This window comes from Prionailurus viverrinus, chromosome A2 (assembly GCF_022837055.1).
Source record: "Prionailurus viverrinus isolate Anna chromosome A2, UM_Priviv_1.0, whole genome shotgun sequence".
In the NCBI taxonomy this organism is placed as follows: domain Eukaryota; kingdom Metazoa; phylum Chordata; class Mammalia; order Carnivora; family Felidae; genus Prionailurus; species Prionailurus viverrinus.
Window position 1 is genome coordinate 15,987,429 of NC_062562.1, and position 16,550 is coordinate 16,003,978.

Here is a 16,550-nt window from a genome sequence, read left to right on the forward strand (position 1 = left end):
TAATATGGAGAACAAGCAAAAATAGCTTAGCTATTTGCTCCAAGAAATACTTGCTCCCAGAACACTATGGACTAACAAGAAGAGCTTACTTATTGAAACTAGCATTTTACTCAAGACCTGCTTAAAGATTGTTGCCTTACCAGGTGTTGTATGTAAGTGTTGAATCACTAAATTCTACACCTGAAACTGATATTACACTGTATGTTAATTAACTTGAATTTAAATTAAAAAAAAAAAAAGACTGTTGCCTCACTGTGCCTACCAATCCAAAATGGTTGTTATAAACTCTGCCTAGTCTTAATCAGTTTCCTGCTCCTTAAAGTCACCTAGTTTAGGCCCTAACACTCTATAACTATCCTCCCCTGACTCTCACCTTCTGAGAAATTGTTATGACTTAGTCAAGTTGGCATTCTTAATGCAGTAAGTCTATCAAATTTAGCTTTACTTGATAAATAGCTTTCCAGGCAGTCTTTTGGAAGGTCTCTACTTAACAGAAGTAATCTTGAGAGTGCCAGTGTATGTCTCCTGCGAAACCAGCTGTAGAGATCCTTCACTGGTCCCACTCCGGGGAAGATGCTAAAATTGTTGTGTATGCAATGGAAGCTGAGTATCTTGTTACCTTAAAAACAAGTTACACTGCGGGGCGCCTGGGTGGCGCAGTCGGTTAAGCGTCCGACTTCAGCCAGGTCACGATCTCGCGGTCCGTGAGTTCGAGCCCCGCATCGGGCTCTGGGCTGATGGCTCAGAGCCTGGAGCCAGTTTCCGATTCTGTGTCTCCCTCTCTCTCTCTGCCCCTCCCCCGTTCATGCTCTGTCGCAAAAATAAATAAACGTTGAAAAAAAAAATTAAAAAAAAAAAAAACAAGTTACACTGCTCCATAGCCACAGTTCTAGATCCAAGGCCAAAGGATGGTATGATGGGACACTCTTAGAAATAAAAATACGTAGGGACGCCTGGGTGGGTCAGTCGGTTGAGCGTCCGACTTTGGCTCAGGTCATGATCTCACAGCTCGTGAGTTCGAGCCCCATGTCGGGCTCTGTGCTGACAGCTCAGAGCCTGCAGCCTGCTTCAGATTCTGTGCTTCCCTCTCTCTCTGCCCCAACCCACTCACATTCTGTCTCTTTCTCTCTCAAAAATAAATTTAAAAAATCAAAAAAAATTTAAAAGGTAAAAATAAAAATACATAGGGGTGCTTGGGTGGCTCAATCTGTTGAATGTCCGACTCTTGACTTCAGCTCAGGTCATGATCTCACAGTTCTTGAGTTCGAGCCCTGTGTTGGGGTCTGCGCTGACAGTACAGATCCTGCTTGGGATTCTCTCTATCCCTCTCTCTCTTCCCCTCCCCCACTGTCTCTCTCTCTCTCTCTCTCTCTCTCTCTAAATAAACGAAAAAAAAATGCAAAAGTGGCAATGATACACCTAATATTCACTAAGCATCCTCTTCAAGTAGAGCAAAAACTCTGTAGTTTGTGTGTTTACCTCAAAGAAATGGTATCCTCACCCTAGTCTCAAGTCCAGGAATCAAACAGGTGAGAAATCTTTACCCAATTACTATTAGGGAAGAAGGAAACTTTAGTAATTTGAGGACATCACTGTCAGCTGAACCCTTTACTGCAGAACCTGTGGACATAAATCTGGATCCTCCACTCACCTTTGCTGAAAGGTGTGTATAACAAAATTCATCTGAGTAAAGCTGAGCATCTCACTGGCTTTCTTCATTGATTCATGAATTAGCAGCAGTCCATTCAGCAAGTAGAAAGGCATTCAAAAGGAGCTGTGCAAAATGGGAGGCTTTTGTAGAGGGGCTGGGAAGGAAGTTAACTAACAAAGAGTGGATTATCTCAGACAACGTTTCTTTTCTTTCTTTCTTTTAAGTTTATTTGTTTATTTTGAGAGAGACTGTGTAAGCTGGGGACAGGCAGAGAGAGAGAGAGGGAGAGAGAGAGAACCCCAAGCAGGCTCAGTGCTGTCAGCTCAGAGCCCAATGCAGGGCTCCATCTCACGAACCATGACATTGTGAGCCCAAATCAAGTCAGACACTTAACTGACTGAGCCACTCAGGTGCCTCTCAGGCAAGGTTTCTTTGGTGGGGAGGGTGTCTCTCATGCAGATGACTTCACTGGTGCTGACCAGGTAATCCCAGATCAACTGGTTAAAGGTCACCGTCCTGGAAGTCACTGAAACTGCAATTCCATCTTGGTTTGCTGTGGGGGCAAGTGACTCTGTTTTTGGTCTGTTGTTCCTTTTTGAACAATGTGAATGTCTTTTTAGTATCTCCGAAGTACACATGGCAGTTGAGCAGCCAAAGCTGCTTGGAAATTCCAATGTCCATAAGTATTAAAATGTTGAATTTTTGAAATTTGGTTACTAAAATAAAATAATTATGATTATTATATAGTATAATTAAAATAATTGTATAATAATTTTAAAATAAAATAATTAAAATCTGCATTTGAACAAAATGTGTTTATAGTAGAACTCTGGTATACACAATTAAAAGTGTTAAGATATTGCCAAATTCGTATCCAAAATGTAGGTACTAATGTATATAGTATGTACCAATATGTATATTTTAAGGCTCTGGAAATACACTGCCTAAGAGTCCTCCAGAAAACATAAGCCAACTGATTTTCTCCTAACACTGAAGAATAATGCCCATTTATCTGTTAAAGGAGAATTTTTCAAAGAAGTTGTAATCATGATTATCCTACAGATATAAAATGAACATGTGTCAAAGATTTTTTTTAACTCCTTAATTAATGAGGGCACTGCTAACATGTTATAGCTAGTTCAAAGGAGAATATAACCCTTCCTCCTATCCAACCATCTTTCCATCCATCCATCCATCCATCCATCCATCTACCCATTCATTAATCTACTCCAGTCGTTCTTAAACCAGGGCAGTTCTGTCCCCAGAGAACATTTGGAAATGTCTAAAGACATTTTGGGCTGTATAACTGGGGGATGTTTCTGGCATCTTGTGGATAATGGTCGGAGATGCTGATAAACATCCTACAACACACAGGATCTCCCCCAACAAATAATTGACCTAAAATGTCAGTAGAGCCAAGATTGAGAATCCCTCATATGTCCCCATCCGACAACCTACCCACCCATACACCCACACCCATCTATTTTTTTAAGTATTATTTATTATTTATTTTTTTGAGAGAGAGGGACAGCACGAATGGGGAGGGGTCAAAGAGAGAGGGAGAGCACGGATCCCAAGCAGGCTCTGCACTGTCAGCACAGAGCTCAACACAGGGTTCAAACTCATGGAAACTGTGAGATCATGACCTGAGTCAAAATCAAGAGTCACATGCTTAACCGACTGAACCACCCAGGTGCCTCCCACACCCATCTATTTCAATGTTTATGGAACACCTGTCACAATGTCTCTCAGTCTTGACTGCAAATCAGAGTCACCTGTGCACATATACAACCTACACGTGCCCAGGTATTCCCTTTGAGTATTTGGATTTTTATAATCAGAAATTATGGAAGTTTGTGAATTGAAAGTTAATCAGCAGAGAAGCTTCTATGCTTATTTGTAAGACAGTATATGATATTAACTAATTGCTAAGATTAACAAAAAATTTATCACCATATTAATCAGGGAATATACCAAAGGTGAAAAACAAATAAATGTCCAGTACTCCTTCTACCAGGGTAGTCTCAACTGAATGTACACATTAGAAACACTTGGGGGCTTTTAAAAAATACTGACGCCCAGATCCCAGAGGCTCTGATTTAATTGGTCTAGGATGTGCCTTAGGCATCAGGATTTTATAAAAGCACCCTAGATAATTATAATGTGCAACCAGGGGTAAGAACAGCTGTGTCATGGGGGACCTGGGTGGCTCAGTTGGTTAAGTGTCCTGACTCTTGATTTCAGATCAGGTCAAGGTCTCACGGTTCATGGTATCAAGCCCTACGTCAGGATCTGTGCTGACAGAGTGGAGCCTGCTTGAGTATCTCTGACTCCCTCTTTCTCTGCCCCTTCCTCACTTTCTAAACAAACAAACAAACAAACAAACATTTAAAAAAAAGAACAGCTGCATCCGAACTCAAAGAAATGCACTTCTCTTTTTCTTTATTGGCTAATTTTTTTTGGCATGTTCGTAACAGGTTTTTTCTTTTTCAATTTAGAGTCTAATCTTAAAATAATGTTTGAGTTAATCTGCATCCTCTTTGTCCTTGGATTCTTGGCTTGCTTTATTTTGTGTGTGTGGGATTGACCTAGAATCACAGGCCCCCAGAATTGTAGGATTGCCGACCATCAAGGGAAGGGCTCTTAAGTCATTTTCTGCTTCTGGAGCTTTTCAAGAAAGTGGCATTGGCAGAAGACCACGAGGTCTGTTCCAGGAGCTAATTATACATCTTTACTAATATTAGAATACTCAAACAGATGGTAACAAAATTTAGGTGAAAAGATTTAAAGGAATGGAAACACCTAAATACCATTAGATGTTCCTCTCACTAACATCCAGGCTTGTGCTGCAGAAGACCTGGTTTCGTGTCAGGTTTGAGAAAAGTCACGTCTCAGGTCCAAAATCTTTCTTAGGTTTGGACACCATTGCTGCTGCCACCACCATGTTTTTCTGTAGCTGTGGGTCTTTTTAATGTTCTTCCTAGATGTCAAAACTCCCATTCTTTTCTAAGGCCCCCACCCCAACAAAAGGGATTCTTACCTTATGCAGCCTTCTGCCATTCTGGGGGAACAGGAATAATAACAGATATTTATGGAAGGCTTTAGGCATTGTGAAGTCTCCATAGACTTTATCTCCCATGATCCTTTTAGCGTCCCTGTAGTGGAGAGGGCAGTGACAGCTGCTACCTCCTTTTTACAGATGTAGAGACTGAGACTCAGAGAAGTGTGCCCAAGGTCCCAGACGCTGAGTGGCAGCATCTGGACTTGCAGTTCTCAGATCCAGTGTTACTTTCTCGTACACCTGGCCACATGTGTGGCCCCACACGTTCTCTCGTTCGACTTGCCCACTTTCTGCAGAAGGCCAGGGCACCGGCCCATAGTAAATCATCCCCAAATTTAAGAATAGTACTTGTCTACTCCACACACACACACACACACACACACACACACAACCCCAGCTTCGTAATGCCTTTTATAGCTTTTCTGGCTAGAACAGATTGTCCTTCAAGCAACTTGTAACAGGAAAATCCCACCTGTGTTCAGAAATCCATCTCTCACAAGCCACTTAAGTCATCAAATCACACTGTCGTGTCTGGCCTCGAGGGAAGCCCCTTCCCTATGTGTAAGACCCCCTTTTTCCTTCTAGCCTTTGCGGATACGTTTCTGCAAACAGGGTGCCTCTCCCTTTATTGTTGGAAAGCTGAGCTGGCAGAAGTGTCTGTCATCTGCTCATAGACAGATTGTTTTTATTAAAATATTATTTATAAATTAGATATTTTCATTAATAATAGCAATTCATATTTAATAAATTAAAATTTCAAAAGGGAAAAACATCACTTCTAGTTTCATCCGGAAACAACCATTGACCTTTCAACATTTTAGTCTTTTTTATTCAAATATAAATGTATCTATGTATTGGATATGTGAATTAGCTTTTTCACACCTGCTTTTACAGAATCACAGAATTTAAATTTAGAAGGAACTCAGGGGCCTCAAAGTCCTGTCTTCCTGGTTTAAGGATTCCTTTCACATGGACCTTCACTGGGGCTGCTCAGACACGGCTTGCATCCTCCAGGGACTGGGGGCCCAGTTTGCACCAAGACCATCCATTCTGGGTTTAGAAACTTCATCTTTTTTCTTCCTCCTGAGGGGCAGAAAATCCACTACCCCCACCCCTGTCCCACAGCCCGCTTTGGACTTCACTTCTCAGATTGAATATCTTTAATTTCTGTGACTATCCCTTACTTGACAGTGTTTTCAGAGCCCTTCGTGATGCTGGTCACCCTCCACTGGGCAGTCTGTCCAGCTAAAACCCTGCCTCCAGCCCCCAACGTGAAGTTCCAAGTGCAGCCTGGCTGACGTGGTATACAGTGGGACGACTACTTCCCTAACTCTAGATGCCTGACCTCCCGTAACCACCCACGATGACACCAGGTATATTTTTAGCAACTACTTCTCTCTACTGTCAGCTTTTGGATTGGTCTTTAAAGGCCATCAGAATCAGGGTTAATTAAAGAAAGATAATGCCAGTCTCAATGCTGCCTTTTCAAATTCAAAATCCATTTTGGGGAGTGGAAACGGGGCCCAACGTTTGGGGGGGGGTCGTATGTTTGTACGTTCACCATTTATCAGACATAATGCTGGGCACATTCATATCCTTCTTTTGTACTTGGTTGAGGCCCAGCTGTGCGCTAGACATACATGGTGCCAGGATTATTAATCATTGTTTTACACATGAAAAAAGGCTGGGAAATTGGACACCTTGACCCAGGTTCCATGCCAGTAAGATATGGAGTCCCAGTTTAACTTGTATGTCTTGGCCCAAAGCCTGTGCTCTACCCCTATAATGTATTGCCTCAGATACGTGCAGCCTGTTATCAAGAGTCAAGTCCAGGGGTGCCTGGGTGGCTCAGTAGGTTGAGCGTCCGACTTCAGCTCAGGTCATGATCTTGAAGTTCATGAGTTTGAGCCCTGCATCAGGCTCTGTGCTGATGGCTCAGAACCTGGAGCCTGCTTTGGATTCTGTGTCTCCCTCTCTCTCTTCCCCTCCCCCACTCACGATCTGTCTCTCTCTTTATCTCTCAAAAATAAACATTAAAAAAAAAAAAGTCAGGGGCGCCTGGGTGGCGCAGTCGGTTAAGCGTCCGACTTCAGCCAGGTCACGATCTCGCGGTCTGTGAGTTCGAGCCCCGCGTCAGGCTCTGGGCTGATGGCTCAGAGCCTGGAGCCTGTTTCTGATTCTGTGTCTCCCTCTCTCTCTGCCCCTCCCCCGTTCATGCTCTGTGTCTCTCTGTCCCAAAAATAAATAAACGTTGAAAAAAAAAAAAAGTCAAGTCCAGAGTGAGACTCCCCAGGCCCAGCTGATGGGGGCCGTGGGTGGGGGGCGGTGAGTGGATTAGTACCTCTATACGATGCCAGGGACACAACAACAGAGGTGTCTGAGCCCTCCAGGTTAAAGATTATGGAGGACATGGAAGGACTACCCAGAGTTCTTTATCCTATCTTGAATCTCTGCACTTCTGAAGGAAACTTGGGTGCTATAATGGTCCAATCTTATCCTTTTCATTATACTTTTATAACATAGATCATTAAAAATTCTATCATTACTTTAATGATTTTGTCATATTATTTCACTAAAAATCCCACGATACATAGCAACCATCTTTTTTCCCCCTTTGGTTCCATTCATCTGTGTGTGAATTTGTACTTTTATTGGGGAGTCCCAGGAAATAGTGGAGAACATGTCTCAGAGTTGTCCCACCAAGGGAGAGGAGGTAAGGGTGCTCATCTACCAACTCACTGGTTGAGTTGCTCCTGAATGTGTTAACTCTCTGGCATTTGGGCCCACTTTGCAGCAAATAAGTACCTATGGTTGAGAAAGCCTTTATGTAGAAAGCTACAGATGCTTTCGGTGGGAACTTACTAGCAGGAATGGCAAGTGCATGGGGTTATGATCAAGGCATGGCAGTATCTGCTACAGAAGGTGACATTTAAGCAAAGACTTGAAGGAAGTGAGAGACTGCGCCATGTGGACATCTGGGAGAATATTTCAGGCAGAGGAAAACAGCCAGTAAGTACAAAGGTCCTGAGGCAGGAGCTCCTGGGCATGTCTGAAGAACAGTAAGGAGGCCCACATGGCTGGAGCATAGTGAGCAAGGGGGAGAAGAGAGAAGAGAGTGAAGTCATAGGAGACAAAATCATGTAGGGCCTTCGAGTTGCTTTGAGGAATTGGGTTTCACTCTGGGAGAAACAGGAACCATGTGACGTTTGAAAAGATGTGTCACACGGTCTAACTTCTATTTCAAAAGGATCAACCAGGCAGCTGTTCTGGAAATGGACTATATAAGAGCAGGGGAGGAAGCAAGGACATAGGAAGTTGCTGCAATATCCAGGCAAGAGATGACAATGGCTTAGGTCAGAACAGGGGCAGTAGAAGTAGGAAGTGGTCAAATTTTTAATGTAGTAGGAAGGTAAAGTCCATTGGATCTCTTGACGGATTTGATATGGGGTGTTGGGGGGAAGAGAAGTATAAAACTACTAAGGATTTAGCCTGAGCAATTGGGCTGAGATTAGGGAGACTTTGGGTGGGGCATATCTGGGGGACAATTAGGCATTTAGTTTTAAGCATGGTGATTTGTAGATGTCTTAACAGACATTCAAATGGAGATGCCACGTTAACAGGTTTGGAGCTCAGGAGAGCAGTCTAGTCTAGATATATAAGATGGATAATTGGCTATGAATGCTGGATGAGCTCACTAAGAGAGTGATCTCCTTGGGATCGCCTCCAAATCTGTGATTATCTGTATCCTGGCACTTCTCATGCTGTCTACCATGTCTCTTATCCACACATTCAATCTTCTCTCTCTTCATCCCACTATGCTACATTCCAGGCAATTTCTTCAGATCAAACATCCAGGTCAGCAATTCTCTCTTTTGCTGTTTCTAGTCTGTCATTTAAACTTTTAGAACTACAGTTTTTCATTCCCACAGGTTTCACTTAAAAAAAAAAAATCTGTGCTCTATTTTGATAGCCTTTATCATATCGATTCCTACTTTTGTCTTTGTTTAAAACATATATGTTGTATAATCTTTATTCAATAATTTGTTATCTGAAGTTCTTAAAATCTGACCATGCTCTCATTATGCCTCCACTATGACAGGCTGTTTCCACACGCACATGTGCATGCATGTGTGTGTGTTTAATCTTTGGAGCTCATGTTTATGAGAGTCTTGCGGGAATGTTGTGTGGCTCAGTAAGGGCATGTACAGATTTTTTTTTTTTTTTTTACTCTGCCGGGTGCTTTATCCTTGGGCTAAGTTTTTTTTTTAGTTTTTTAATGTTTTTATTTATTTTTGAGAGAGAGAGACAGACAGACAGAACATGATCAGGGGAGGGGCAGAGAGAGAGAGGGAGACACAGAATCTGAAGCAGGCTCCAGGCTCTGAGCCATCAGCACAGAGCCCGATGTGGGACTTGAACTCACAAGCTGTGAGATCATGACCCGAGTCAAAGTCAGACGCTGAACCAACTGAGCCACGCAAGCGCCCCTCTCTGGGCTAATTTCTACACTAATTCCTCAGGCTGGGGGTTCCTGGACACAGTGTAAATCTGAATCCCAAACCTGTGCATGGTTGCAAATTCTCTCAGGACCTGTTTCCCCTCATCTCTAGAAACTTTTCCCCCAAAAGCGGGGGAATTTTTTCTAGCTTACCTCTTAATGAAGGATGAAGCCTTCAAGGTGCCAGCTTTATGCCCAAGGTCCCACTTCCAACTTCCTATGGGGCATGGCCAGAGCCTTATTTCTCACACTTATGTGGACATTCACACTCAAGGGCAACAATCCACGCACACCCCTTCCTACCCCTAGCAGCCACAGCCAGTTCCCATGCTGACCACTTGGGTTTTCAGTTCTCCAGCTCCTGGCAGTTCTCTGTCTCTTCCTGCAAATTTAGCTTTGCATTGAAAAGAATTTCTACTTGAGCCAGCATTTCTGTTTGTAGCAGGAGTATTTTCAGGTTATCTTATCTGTCCCGTGTTAGAACTGGAAGTCCCCTCAGGGATGATTTTGGTGGTCAGATTAGCTCAGCAGAAACTATTTTCTAGAACAACAGGCCCATTTGAGTGGACGTGATGCCCCCTAGCTCCCTGTCATGTTGGAAGCATCTGCTCCCGTGAGGAGTTTGTGGAGGGTGATCTGCCAGGCACCATCCTGGCTTATTTCTCTGGCTCTGCCCACATTGATGATTACTTGGTTCACTTTGTGCCACAGAGGCCTTTGTCGTAATGAATTGAGCTAGAGACCAATGTGCCCAGCTGCCATGACAGAGGCCTAGCTCGCCCTGGCCAGCAGGCCCCAGGACTGGCTGTCTAGAAATCCTATGGAGCGACGTCCAGTAGGGCCATGCCATTGCAGCCAGTGGCAGAGAATGAAGGGAAGGGGGACCAGTAATGCCACAAACAGCTGCTTCCTATGGCCCCCAAAAGATGATGTACCCCATTTGCTATGGCCTATTTCCTGAGATGCCCTAAAGACCTGGGAACCCCAAACAAGTCCTGGTAAGAGCAGGGGAAGCCGAGAAAGGAAAGAATCAGGTGCAGCCCAAGGCCTGCACGAGCTGGGAGGGCAGGCAGAGCCTGGGCAGACTCATCTATTTGGCCACAATCAAAGGAGACGTGAGGACTGACCAGTAGGGCTGTGTGCACACCATTAGTGCCGATCAGTGACAGTCCCCATGTGTGTCATCCAGGGTGAGGGAGCGGGGGCACTTCGAAGCCGCTCTGCGAAGCCTCGGTGTAGTAGGAGCCTCTGAAAGCTGTTTTAGGACCATTATGTATCAGTCAGTGAAAGTGAAAGGGGCTGAAGAGGAAGAGGGCAGAGACCTCACGGATGCCTTTCTACTTTCTCTGTTCCACAAACACCCATCCATCTGCTCACTGCTGGGCTGAAGGACAGGGTCACCGAGTGTTTGAATGGACTGATGCCATCCAGTTCAACCTTCTATCTGGTACAGGTTCTGCAACCTCCTTGCCAGACAGCCTCCCACTGTGGGGCTCTTGCTGCTAACTTCAGGTAGGGCTGTGCTCATTTTAAGCCTCTTCTTATTCTGAGATAAAAATCTGCCTTTCAGCCATTTCCACCTAGACCCACTCCTCTGCTGGTTGCTGAGGAAGGAGGGCCTCCCGCTTTCACTGGCTCAGGAACACAGAGAGGATGTCCCAAGAGAACCTACAGTCTGACAGGGACTGAGAGAACCAGGGCTCCTCAGAACTAGCTCCCCCCAAGAATGCCCATCCAAGGAAGGAAAGAGGGTGACCAGTGGGACAAAGGCATGCCAGAGGAAGGTGGCTGAGCTACTTTTTCCCTTTCTTACCGGAGACTCGGTTCTAACCCCACCTGTGCATAGGGAAGCATCCTCCTGGACGGGAAATAAAATCAGGCTCTTGAGTGAGCACTGAACGTCCAAGCTAGAAAATTATTTTATCCTGTCCCTGCATATAAAACAGTGAATTGAAACCAAAAGTGGTCTGTGAAGATGAGTGTCCTGTGAAGGATGTTCCTGTTGGGAGGCAGGCCATTGTGAGTCCTCTGGGCTGGGCTCCAGCATTGGAGCAGGCTGTCTGGAACTCTGGGCAAGGGGTTTGGCAGCCCCACTCCAGAGCAGCAGGAGTTACTGGGGGTCTTGTCCTTGAAGGCACTGGCGATGAATCCCTATTTTCTGTGTGCCTGCTGGAGGCCCATCATGGTTTTCAAGTAATTGTGCTGGACGCAGAAAGGGGGAGAAAACAGGAATTGATTAGCAGGTATGGAATTAAGAACCAGAAGCCATGCCGCTTACACCCACCCCACCATTCATCCTGCAAACATCACATTCTGGGGACGAGGATGCCCACTGACCAGCCCCAATTCTGTTGAGAAATAATGTTCCATTCATCCCCTTTCATATTTTCATCCTAAAGAAAGTGTGTAAAACTGTTTTAAAATGGTGTGGCAGGCATGTTTAAAAGGAGATGTGTATGCTTCAAAGGCCCACTTGAAAGTTTCTGGCAAGAATTAGGTTCAAAAAGAAAAGAAGAGGGTTCTGTCTCCACAGGGGTGGGCACACATGTATTCCGAAGGGCCCTCCCTCTGCAAACCAGATTGATGTTCACAAATTCTTCCCTTTTAATGCAGTTCTAGGCCCTCAGAAAGCAGGTGGGAAAGGTACACTGAAACAGAAACAGTGGGCAGTAAGCAAGCAAGTCCTAAAACCAACTTGAAATGTAGGTATGAATCCTCGATCCTCCACAACGTGGGAACGGAAACTGAAGCTCCCGTATTCAGCCAGAATTCTTTACTACCCCCAATGTTTTTATTGTGGCAAAATACCTACCTTACATAAAAATTTCCCATTTTAACCATTAAATTTTTTAAATTATTATTTTAGAGAGAGGGTGCGTGCACAAGTGGGAGAGGGGGAGAGGGAGAAGGAAAGAGAATCTTAGGTAGGCTCCATGCTCAGTGTGGAGCCTGATGTGGGGCTCGATCCCCTGACCTGGGATCATGACCTGAGCCAGAACCAAGAGTCAGATGCCCAACGAACTGGGCCCCCCATCTTAACCATTTTTAAGTGTACAGTTTGGTGATGTACTGATAATGTGCAACCACCACTATCACCCATCTCCGTATGTCTTTTCATCTGGCAAAACTGAAATTCCATACCAATTAAACACTCACTCCTCATTCCCCTACCCCCAAGACCCTACCAACCACCATTCTATTTACTGTCTCTATGATTCTGGCTACTCCAAGCACCTCATGTGAATGGAATCATATAGCTAATTCACCTTTTTGTGACTGGCTTATTTCACTTAGTGGCTGGACTATTTTATATTCCCGCCAATAGCACACACACAACGGTTCCAATTATTCCACATCCTCACCAATACTTGTTATTTTGTTGTTGTTGTTGTTGTTGTTGTTTTGTTTTGTTTTGTTTTTTCTGGATCATTTTCATCCTAATGGGTATAAGGAGGTATCTTGTAGTTTTAATTTGCCTTTTCCTGATGATTTGTGACGTTGAGCATCTTTTCATACGCTTACCGTCCATCTGTATATTGTCTTTTGAGAAATGTCTACTCTTTGCCCATTTTTTAGTTTTAAAGTTCTCTAGAGGGGGGCCTGGGTGGCTCAGCTGGCTAAGCATCCAACTTCGGCTCGGGTTGGATCTTAGAGTTTATGGGTTTGAGCCTGTGTCAGCATAGAGCCCGGAGCCTGCTTCAGATTCTGTCTCCCTCTCTCTCTGCCCCTCTCCCATTTGCACTCTATGTCTGTCTTTCAAAAATAAACATTAAAAAATTAAAAAAAAAGAAGTTCTCTATATATTCAGGATATTAATCCCTTATCAAGTTGGAATTTTTGAAGGGAAGTTAAAACGGCCCTGGGTTGGCAATGCCCTGTGGCTAACTGCAAAATCAAGTGCAAATGCCATCAGGGGGAAAGAATGCACTTATGCACTCATGACTCCTACACCTTCAGTTCAATCAAACATGAACTTATCACACACACACACACACACACACACACACGGATAAAAGCCACCATAAGAGAAATTTAGCAAAATGGAAAACATTTTGACCTTGAAAAATCTGATCCTATGTACTTTATGTATAAAAATATATACAAAAAGTTTAAATAAATATTAAGATGGAATGGCTCAAGTATAACATTTACATATCAAGTTTCTGTGTTGGCATGTCTTTTTCTTTCCTTCCTTCCTTTCTTCTTTCTTTCCTTCCTTCTTTCCTTTCTTTCCTTCCTTCTTTCCTTTCTCTCTTCTCTTCCCCCCCTCCCCCCCTCCCCTCCCCTCCCCTTGCCTCCTCTCCTGTCCTCTCATAGGTTCCACACTGGGCTTAAACTCATGACCCTGAGATAAAGACCTGAGCTGAGATCAAGAGTCAGGTGTTTAACTGACTGAGTCATCCAGGCGCCCCATGTGGGCACATCTTAAACATAAAAAATTGTCCAATGCAGAGTTCTCCTAGAGATTGAGGGATGGTGGGAGAATATAATACTGACCTATAGAAATGCAGGATTCCCCTGTTGAATGATTTAGAATTTAAATGTTTATCTGAGACTTTGGAAGTAAAGACAACACAAGGTTATGGGGCACCTGGGTGGCTCAATCTGTTATGCTTCCAACTCTTGGTTTTGGCTCAGATCATGATCTCATGGTTTGTGAATTCGATCCCTACATTGAGCTCTGCATTGACAGCACAGAGCCTACTTGGGAGTCTCTCTCTCTCTCTCTCTCTCTCTCTCTCTCTCTCTCTTTCTCTCTCTCTCTCTGTCCCTCCCCTGTGCACACGCACTTACCTCTCTCTCAAAAAATAAATAAATAAGCATTAAAAAAAAAAAAAGAAAAAGGAAGGTTTGCCTGGAATGTCAAGAGAGAAATTCATGGTGGTAGCCATGCAAATCACTTTGGTCGATCTTTTCTGTGATCCTGAAATAATTTATGCCAGTCAAAACAAGTTCACAACAATTTACAATAAGGAATAAAATTTTGGAAGCTCTTTCCTCAAAGCCAAAGACCTTTTGGTCCTCTTATTCAATATATACGATGACTTTAACCAATTGATCAAAATTAACCTCACCAATAATGGGACAAAGCAACATCTTGTGCCTCTTGTTACAGACTGAATGTTTATACCACCTCAAAACACATTTGTTTATTGCCACTGTAATGGTATTTAGAGGTGGGAAATTTTGGGAGGTAATTAGGTTTAGATGAAATCATGAGGGTAGAGCTCTCATGATGGTTTAGTGTCCTTATAAAAAGAGGAAGAGTGAGAAGACTCTCTCTACACAAATATATGTCTAGGAAAAGGCCATGTGAGCACACAGCAAAAAGATGGCTGCTTAAAGCCAGGAAGAAGGCCCTCACCAAGAAGCAAATCTGCCAGCACCTTGATCTTGGTCTTCCCAGCCTCCAGAACCATAAGAAAGAAATGTCTGTTGTTTAAGACACTCGTGTATGGGATTTTGTTATAGCATCCCAGGCTGAATAAGACATGTCCTGATATGATGTACATGAAGAACATGACATCATTCCTGTGGTATTTCTGCCCAGAATGCAGAACTTGAACTTAAATCACAAGAAAACATCAGACAAACCTAAACTGAGGGACATTCAACCAAATAACTGGCCTGTACTCTTCAAAAATATCAAAATCATGGGGCGCCTGGGTGGCTCAGTCGGTTGGGCGTCTGACTTTGGCTCAGGTCATGATCTTGCAGTCTGTGAGTTCAAGCCCCATGTTAGGCTCTGTGCTGACAGCACAGAGCCTGGAGCCTGCTTTAGATTCTGTCTCTATCTCTCTCTGCCCCTCCCCTGCTCTCACTGTGTCTCTCTCTCTCAAAAATAAAATAAAAACATAAAAAAAAATGTTTTTAAAAATCAAAATCACGAAACACAAGGAAAGACCCAGGAATTGTTCTAGGTTAAAGGAGACATGGCACCTAAATGTGATGTGTAATCCTAGACTTGATCCTGGCCAGGGTGTGAGAGGAAAACAACTATAAAGGACACCATTAGGTCAACTGTCGAAAGTTACATATGGACCTTGGGTTAAATAATATTGTTGCATCATTGTTAATTTTCCTGATTTCAATTACTATATCATGATTATGTGGGAGAATATACTTGCTCTTTTTTTTTTTTTTTAGTGTTTATTTTTGAGAGAGAGAGAGAGAGAGAGAGAGAGAGAGTGTGTGAATGGGGGAGGGGCAGAGAGCAAGGGAGACACAGAATCTGAAGCAGGTTTCAGGCTCTGAGCTGTCAGCACAGAGCCCAACGAAGGGTTCGAACTCACAAGCCGTGAGATCATGACCTGAGCTGAAGTCGGACACTTAACTGCCTGAGCCACCCAGGCACCCTGAGAAGGTACTTGTTCTTAAAAAGTAAGCACTGAAATATTTAGGAGTAAAAAACCAAGAGAATGACATGTTCTAAAATTCACTGTGGTTATGGTTGCATTTAACTGTGGATATATGAAAAAACCACTGGTTGTATACTATAAATGGGCGAATTGTATGGTATTTAAATTATATCTCAAAGGTTTTTTTTTTAATGGTTATTTATTTATTTATTTGAGAGAGAAAGAGAGAGAGTGTCAGCAGGGGGGGAGCAGAGAGAGAGAGAGAGAGAGAGAGTGAGAATCTCAAGCAGGACTTGAGCCATCAATAGGAAATCTTATGTGGTGTTCAACCCCACATACCACAAGATTGTGACCTGAGCCAAAATCAAGAGTCAGACACTCAACTGAATAAGCCACCCAGATGACCCCCTTTGTTTCTTTTTATTTTTATTCTCTCTTTTAGGGTTATGATTAGATGTATGTTAGACTTTCTCATTATGTCCTATGTATCTCCTAAAGTCTGTCATTTCTTCTAGCCTCTCACCTCTCTATGCTGTAATTTGGGTAATTTTGTTACATTCCTATTTCAGTTTATTAATGCCCTCTTCAGCTGTGTCTAGTCAGCCATAATTAAAAACTGTACTTGGTTTTTCTTCAAATCTGCTTGGTCATTTTTTTTTTTTTTAATTTTTTTTTCAATGTTTATTTATTTTTGCACAGAGAGAGACAGAGCATGAACGGGGGAGGGGCAGAGAGAGAGGGAGACACAGAATCGGAAACAGGCTCCAGGCTCTGAGCCATCAGCCCAGCGCCCGACGCGGGGCTCAAACTCACGGACCGCGAGATCGTGACCTGGCTGAAGTCGGACGCTTAACCGACTGCGCCACCCAGGTGCCCCTTGGTCATTTTTAATAAACTCTTATTTCATGCCCTTTAAAAAAAGGATAAGGCTCCAATATCCTTTCGTGATAAAAATACTCAGTGAACTAGGTACAGAAGAGA

At 43.5% G+C, this 16,550-nt stretch overlaps 1 protein-coding gene across 10 annotated transcripts in view; it reads right to left on the minus strand.

The window, feature by feature from the left end:
• Positions 1 to 11,111: 11,111 nt before the first annotated feature.
• KIF9 (kinesin family member 9) overlaps positions 11,112 to 16,550 on the minus strand; it is a 55,611-nt gene continuing 50,172 nt past the window's right edge. For all 10 annotated transcript variants that reach the window (XM_047838216.1, XM_047838196.1, XM_047838148.1 and 7 more), the window contains one exon: positions 11,112 to 11,412. In XM_047838216.1, coding sequence (XP_047694172.1) covers positions 11,362 to 11,412 — 51 coding nt within the window. In that variant the 3' untranslated portion in view covers positions 11,112 to 11,361. The remainder of the gene's footprint in view (positions 11,413 to 16,550) is intronic.